This window comes from Terrapene carolina, unplaced genomic scaffold, assembly GCF_002925995.2.
Source record: "Terrapene carolina triunguis isolate 2854851 unplaced genomic scaffold, T_m_triunguis-2.0 Scaffold97, whole genome shotgun sequence".
NCBI lineage: Eukaryota > Metazoa > Chordata > Testudines > Emydidae > Terrapene > Terrapene triunguis.
This window is the reverse complement of record NW_020664448.1, coordinates 461,539-469,451: the sequence shown is the minus strand read 5'-3', so window position 1 is coordinate 469,451 and position 7,913 is coordinate 461,539. Positions and strand designations below refer to the sequence as shown.

The window sequence follows — 7,913 nt, the reverse complement described above, 5'->3', positions numbered from 1 at the left end:
GCCCTTCCCTCTGTTTTCACTACTTTATAAAGGACACCCACCCACATACTGTGCAGTCCCTGAGTGCCTTTAGCCCCCTTGCTGTTACCCATCTAGAGATGAAAGGATTTCTGCTACACTGGGCCCCGTCAATCACTGCAGTGTGCCAGCTGTCTGCGCACCTGCCGCATGTGATTCCGTATTTCAGAATAACCACGTTACAGCGGCAGACGCCTCGCCGTTGGCAGCAGCAGGGCAATAACGGACCAGGTGTTTTGTGAGCGATTTGTTTATTTCACTGATTGCAGCTGTAACTATGTGGACTCAAGTGAGCACAATTGTACTGGCATGTTACACACAAACCGTTTCACTGTGCTGCATTTTCAACCCTCGCTACTACAAGTGCACTAACCTCGTTATAAAACTAACTCAAAAATCTATCTAGAAAGAAACACAAAAGTTGGGAAGTTCCTGTTCTCCACAGGCCAGTTTACAAAGCAAATGTCACTACGCTCCCCTTACGAGATGAACTTTTCTCCAGTGATAGGTAATGTTGAAGGCTCTCGCTCTCATCCGTGTCCTGAGGCAGAGAGTCTGATGTACTTTCCTCGATCTCGACAAAAGTGTCTTGAGTTGGGCTTTGCCCCAGCTCTGGGATATTCACACTCTCCTTGCAAATCGCCTTATTGGAAGTTGCCAAAGCAGCCTTGTACTTCTTGTGGAATTCCTTCATCAACCCCAGAGCCTCCTGATACTCCTTCCGGTTGGATTTCTTCTTTCGCAAAACAGACACTGGGGAAGATCAGAAGCATGATCTCACTATGTTTCCCCTGGAACTGGTCTTTTAAAATCTCACTGACTTTGATCTTTACTGCTTCCCTCCCATCTCTGATACAGAAAACGTTGTCGGGTCTGATCCTATGCTCGGAACTCAGCCGCAGCTCCTACTGTAGGCAACAGGGACTGCACGGATTGGGCCCATGCAGTAAAACTGGTTTAGGCCATAGATAGCTGGACACCAGCTACCTTGTTTGGAGAACCTCTCTCACTAAACCACTTCCAAACGGGACCGCTTCTTCACACGTTAGGTTTTGATGCGGCGGAAGCACAAACAAACCGTAGAGGATGAAAGGTTCTGCTCTGGAGCTAGAGAATGGCCTAGGTATTGGACTGGGACCCTGGCATTCCTGAGTTCAAATCCCAACTCGCCTGGCCTTGGACAAGTCACTTCCCTTTGCCTCTGTTTCCCTCCTCTGTCAAATGGGGCTGACTGCAGTACAGGAGTGGGGTGAAGGTCAGTTACAGGGCTTGATGCTGTGGCCCCCGTTCTAAGGATTATTCTATTTATAGAACCTGAACAAATGGACTTCAGAATGGAAATTTGAACACGGTGCCTCTGCTTGGCTTGTGTTGTTTAACCGGCAGCGGGAAGTGCTCGGCTAGTCCGGAAGCTACACTCTGGTCACTACCAGCTTTTGTACTTTTCCACTTTGGGAAGCCATTTTCCATTTAGTTTAAGGAAACAGAGGGCAGCAGGGCCCAGTTCATGATTAGTTCCTGGTTCACATCAAGGAGGACCGTGCACACGCTGGCTGTCGTGGGTCTGATTCTATAACATGCTGAGTGCTGTCAGCTTCTACAGGCTTCTCAGCACCTCCTAGAGGGATGGGGAAACTGAGGCACGGATAAGGGACATTTCCAAGGTCACCCATAAGTCACTGTCAAAAATTCAAGGGTGGAACATAGGTAACTTGACTTCCAAATCCAGTGCCCTTAGTCACTGGACCACACACATTGAATTTCAAATACATCACAATGCAGATGTTTCCAACCTCTGCACAGGTCTGTCCTATCACAATCTTTGCATGCAAGTGAGCAGAAATGCAGGGGGTGGGAAATACCTAGTGGAACTTCTATGATGTTCATGTTGCCTCTCATGGCTAGGAGGATGTCTTCCAGCACCTCGGCTTTAGTCTTTTGAGACGGAGGGCCTGGTGGCTTTCCCATCTACAAGGAAAGCAGACAATGACGAGCAAGTGTGATGGTCCATGTCCACTATCCTCCTACCCTGCCCTGCAATGTTTGGCAAGCTGCGCTTTCACTGGAAACATGGCCTATCCGTTTTAAGTGCTCGACTCAGTATGAGCAAAGCTGGTCATAGACATGTCTCAGACGTGCCAATCTATGTCAGGTCCATGTTTCTCAGTTGCCCTTTGTACCTAAAATGCTGTGCGATGTGCAATTACAGAGTAGCGTGGCTCTTACATCATTCTACTGCAATGTAAGAATTTACTCCGTAGCATCTACCCATCCTGGTGGGCTACTGTCAACATTTTGGAGATGGACAGTTCCTCAATAAACCATAGACCAATGGTTGCCAACCTTTTTGGGCAACTGTGCCCAGGTACCAGATTAAGTGGGGGTGAGCCCATGCCCAAAAGTTCCCATTCAAACTGCCCGCAACACGCCACGCTTAAGCTTGGAATGATTTTGTAATGGCAAGGTGGGGGTCTGGAGCATGCCATGGTCCGTGGTGGAGAAAGAGTCCACCCAACGGAACGAAAGGCAAGGATGAGCAATAGGCTGGGGCCCTGAACAGAAACTCTTCAGTCAGGAATAAGGGAAGCTTATTGTACCAGACTCCGAAGCCTGTCACGCGACATATCGGGAGATGGGAACCACTCGCTTAGACTAGAAGGCATCTGATAGCACTGGGCCAAAACTTTGGAGCCTGCCATGAAGAGAGGTGAAGGATTTAATAAGAGATGGCTCAGGGATACAAAATTCTGACCCAGACCTGACTGGGGGGACATTCAACTCTAGGGCTTCCATTCGAGTCCATTACCAAGTTCTGAGCCCAGTTTGGTAGGGGTTGAATCCACAGTTCTGGTTCCAGATATAGACAGAGAACAAAAATAACTGTTCTGCCATCAAAGCCTAAATGTTTTACCTTCTTTTTTCTGGGCACATACGGCTTCTGCACACTGTCGAGCCTTGCCTTCGAGTCACGATACACCAGGGGCTGTTTCAGAGCACGCCTCAGCGCCTGGACGTTTTGCTGCATTCCTAGGAACAAAGGGAAATAGGTGTGTCTGAGGCAACCCCCTGCTGCGGCTGACAATTACAGTAACACTTAGCACTTACCGACCTCTTCAAAGAGCCTTCCCATATTAATCAGGTAAGAAATCCTCTTTAGCTGCTTTCATCACACTGCCATTAACCAATGGATCTACAAGCTATGTACCCAAGACACTGTAGGACTATATACCTCATTCACCACTCAAAGACGGCCCATTCTGGAGTAGGACTCGGCCCCTATTTAAAATCCACACTATACGCCAGGTTCGACACAGGCTAAAGAATGATTGTTCCCAAGGGTAACGTTCCCAAGGGCAAGTTGGACCTCAGCTTTGGCTAGCCAATGAGAAAACGGCACTGCCCCAATTGCTTTGTAGCCTGAAGTGCGGTACGGGGTCAAGGCAGCCACTGGAGACCTGTCTGGGCTGGGAATACACACAATTTCTTCTGCTGGTCACTGGCACATAACAAACAAACAAACAGAGACGGGAGCTTCAGCTCGGGCAGGCCAGTCAGACACCCGGCTCAGGGTGCAGTTGGCAATAAAAAACAATACGTCCCTTGCATGGATCAGAACCGCAATCAGCCCGGCCTGGGAGAGAACAGGATTTTTCACAGGAAGTGGAGAATACCATAGCCAGCTGAAAGCGCAGGGGAACCTGGGGAGCAGGAATTTACCCAGGACACCAAGCCTAATGCCCCTCTGCTTACAAAACGGGCCATGGGTTCTTCACTGGCTCCAGGTGGCCGGGGTCTCAGACTGAGGTATGAGACCCTGCAGCAGTACAGGGCCCTCTAGCTCCTGCTGGCTCTGCCAGCACTAACCGCTGTTTTTTCCTACTTGGGTGGCTCAGAAGCTGGCAGACTGAATTGTACCGAACTAGACAAAGGAATTGGCCTTTCAGAGCAAAGATATGCATAAGATTCTGGGCCAGAGGAGGATCTGGTTCACTCCACTTACCCAGAATGCACCCCTGCTTCAGGGCCAGCCTCTTAGGGCTGAGAGGGACTTACGTGACACAAAGACCATGTACTGGCCCCATGCCCGGGGTGAACGTTACCCTTATTGTGGAAAACTCCAAAGGCACCAGTCTAAGACCAACGTTGCTCAGGGGCAGAGAGGGGCACTTTAGGAACATGGTCCTTTCCACTGACTGTTCAGATTCCCAGTTACACCTGCTAACCTAAAGTTCAAAGGCAGGTTCAGATTCAGAGGTTTCAAGGTCAGAAGGGACGTTTCCGATCAGCTCATCTGACCTGCAGAACAAGCATTTCTGAGCAAGAGAAATTAGTTTTCCTGACTTACCCACTGGCTCAATGAACTCAGGGTCAGTTTTCACACGGAGCAATTCTTCATAGCCTTTATATTTCGTGGGAATATATGTGCAGCTGCCCAACGTCCTGGGCTTGTGTTTCCTTTTCCCTTGTCTTTCCTCCAGTTCATGTCTCCAAACGGAGCTGGGGATGTCATCCGCATCATCCAGCTTCAGACATCCAGGGGAAAAGATTTACAACAGGCAAAGCAACTCACCCAAAACCTGCCTTTACCCCACCCAAACTCTAGATCGGACGTAGATCTCTCAGAGACGAATTCTACCAGCTACATCAACTGCAACGCCCTAGCCCCTCGGGGTACTCGGGCTCAAGTGAGGGTAGAAATTGCCTCTAAACATCCAAATTTGATGCATCGAGATTTCCTAATTGAATGCATTGTAATAATAATATTTCATAATTAAAGTATAGCTTCTAATATCATCACACTCTCCAAGCGTTAATTTACCTGCCACACCCCTGGAGAAGCCTGTATTATCCCTGCTAACCGGGGATTTTTCAGACAAGGCTAAGACCTGCTTAGTTCTTCTTACCACAATCCAACCTTAAGGTTAAACAATAGGTAGTAACCACACCTGAGCTCATCTCAGCCCTGTCTACGTGATTGTTTCCATCACTGGGCATTCCAGATCGGAAAAATCCTGGTGCAGACCCGGCCGAAGACCAATAGGGAGTTTGCTCATTGTCACACAGAGAGTCACTAGAAATGCTGGGAACAGAAGTTAGCAGTGCTGGTGCTTGGCACCCTGCTCTCACCACTAGACCACATTCCCTCTCGGAACACTCAGCTTTAACCACGTTTACTCGCATACCCAATGTGAGGGCTACATTTCGGGGACAGGGTGTCTGGAAAGCTGCCCTCGTCACTTCTGAAAGGGAATTTGGTGCCATGAAAGGTACCAACCAGCGCTCAGCAGGCTGAAGTCTATCCCTAGGCCAGGTGCGAAATAGGAAGTGGCCTACAGCGATTGGAAGCTCTGTGGTTGGGGACGGTTTTGTACGTGTGCATACAGTGCCCAGCACAATTAGGGCCTGTAGGTGTTACTGCAATCCAACTAACTAATAAGAACTTCAACATTCTGCCCAGCCAATGCACCTCAGTCCAGATCTGGGCCAACATCTCAAGAGGAGAGGTGGGAATTCAGTTTCCATGCACACGTAGTCTCTTGAATGTGGTCTCTGCTGAGACTTCTAATAAGGGAATCAATTGGTGCCAATGGTTTTTGTGATGTGGTCACTTTCCCAGTGGGAAGAGAAAAGCAACAACCAACTCGTTTCACACACATCAGCAAAGAGCCATTAGACATTAATGATTTTTGATGACATGGGCTGAATTTAAACCAGTAACTGCAAGGGCAAGGTTCTATAGTCAGCTACCAAGCGCCTAACCATCTAGTCCACCTGCAACCAAGTTACCTTTATAAATGCAATCATGACTGGGAAAGTAGAGAACTGATTTTTGATTTCCGCTAACACCCCAGCCGTGCATGTAGTTGTACTTGTTCCTGCTGGACTTTCTATTTCCAGCTGGCTTGTTGATGGAGAATTATGAATAATAACCTTCAGTTACATGCATGCCAGGCTTTCTTCTTTTAGAAAACAAAGGTCATTTCCATCGTCTGAGCATGTCTGGATGAGCCTTTGGTTCTCGAATGCCAGATAATTCACTCATGAATTCACACGTGAGGCTGGCTTAATACTAGGCAGACACACAGTACACGCTCACACACCTGAGTCAGAAAGAACAATGCAATGTCATCTCCAGCACTGTCAGGCCCAAGCTTGGAATCACATTTCTCTTTCTCTGGCACCTCCCTGTGGCTACCAAGCATTTTGGCGTCATCATAAGGCTCCTGGTGCTGCTGTGCTGACGATGGTCTGATCGGCGGCAGAGGATCAGACAGGCTCAACCTATGTGATCCTTCCTCAGACTCCTCTAGTTTACCCCGCTCTGTATCCGACCAGAGTTTCCAAAAGGAGGACTCAAGAGGCGCTTCTAGCATCAGCGGCTGCTTTGGAACCTTTGGGACATGTGATGTTACCTGGAAGAGAAGTAAAGGTGATCCTCCAGAGCTCTCTAAGCCCTGACAAATACTGAGCGCCCTATAGGACTTCTGACCCATCCTGGAAAGGGCGGTGGCATTACTAAATAAAGTGTGTGTGTAGGCAGGGCCTGAATGCAGACACAGGCAACATCAGCATCAGGGTATGACTCATAGACTTTAAGGCCAGAAAGGACCATTGTAATCATCTAGTCTGACCTCCTGCACATTGCAGGCCACAGAACCTCACCCACCCACTCCTGCAATAGACCCCTAACCTCTGGCTGAGTTACTGAAGTCCTCAGATCATGATTTAAAGACTCCAAGTTACCGAGAACCCACCATTTACACTAGTTTAAACCTGCAAGTGACCCCTGCCCCATGCTGCAGAGGAAGGCAAAAACCTCCCAGGGTCTCTGCCAATCTGTCCTGGGGGGAAAGTCCTTCCTGACTTCAAATAGAGCAATCAGTTAGACCCTGAGCATGTGGGCAAGACCCACCAGCCAGACACCTGGGAGAGAATCCTTGTAGTAACTCAGAGCCCTCCCCATCTAGTGTCCCATCTCCAGCTGTTGCGGATTTTTGCTACTGGCAGTCGCCGATGGGCCACACACCATTGTAGGCAGTCCCATCATACCATCCCTTCCATAAACTGATCAAGCTCAGTCTTGAAGCCAGTTAGGTTTTTTGCCCCCACTGCTCCCCTTGGAAAGTTGTTCCAGAACTTCACCTCCTCTGATGGTTAGAAACCTTCACCTAATTTCAAGCCTAAACTTCTTGATGGCCAGTTTATATCCATTGGTTCTTGTGTCCACATTGTGGCTTAACATAAAGAACTCCTCTCCCTCCTTGGTATTTATCCCTCTGATGTATTTATAGAGAGGAATCATCTCTCTCCTCAGCCTTCTCTTGGTCATGTTAAACAAGCCAAGTTCCTTAAGTCGCCTCTCGTAAGGTAGGTTTTCCATTCCTCAGATCATCCTAGTAGCCCTTCGCTGCACCTTGATCCATTTTTAAGCTGGTTATAATAACTGAGCCCCATCCCTAAAGGCCAGAGCAATCCATGGGATATGTTCGCTCAGCCACAGCAGAATTTAGCTGCCATTATCACTGGAATGTTTTTATTCTACAGCTCCCAGGCCAGGTTAAATTAATGGAGATATCCTATCTCCTAGAACTGGAAGGGACCTTGAAAGGTCATCGAGTCCAGCCCCCTGCCTTCACTAGCAGGACCAAGTACTGATTTTGCCCCAGATCCCTAAGTGGCCCCCTCAAGGATTGAACTCACAACCCTGAGTTCAGCAGGCCAATGCTCAAACCACTGAGCTATCCCTCCCCCTAGGCTCTGCCAGGGTCTGGGAAGCAAACTGTCTTCAGTCAACTCCCTGGCGATGCACTTGCTGGACACTGCAAATGTCGGGCTGAAGCAGCCCTTGCTGGACATCCAGGGGAAGTTTATTCATTATTGCAAGAGATGCAGGC

At 48.6% G+C, this 7,913-nt stretch overlaps 1 protein-coding gene across 1 annotated transcript in view; it reads right to left on the bottom strand.

The window, feature by feature from the left end:
* Nucleotides 1–295: 295 nt before the first annotated feature.
* The window catches only part of XRRA1 (X-ray radiation resistance associated 1), a 55,925-nt gene continuing 48,307 nt past the window's right edge, over nt 296–7,913 (bottom strand). Inside the window, exons 14-18 of the mRNA XM_026651701.1 lie at nt 6,120–6,431; nt 4,364–4,541; nt 2,930–3,045; nt 1,881–1,986; nt 296–771 (exon numbers count right to left, since the gene is read on the bottom strand). Of these exons, the coding sequence (XP_026507486.1) occupies nt 470–771; nt 1,881–1,986; nt 2,930–3,045; nt 4,364–4,541; nt 6,120–6,431 (1,014 nt within the window). The 3' untranslated portion in view covers nt 296–469. The remainder of the gene's footprint in view (nt 772–1,880; nt 1,987–2,929; nt 3,046–4,363; nt 4,542–6,119; nt 6,432–7,913) is intronic.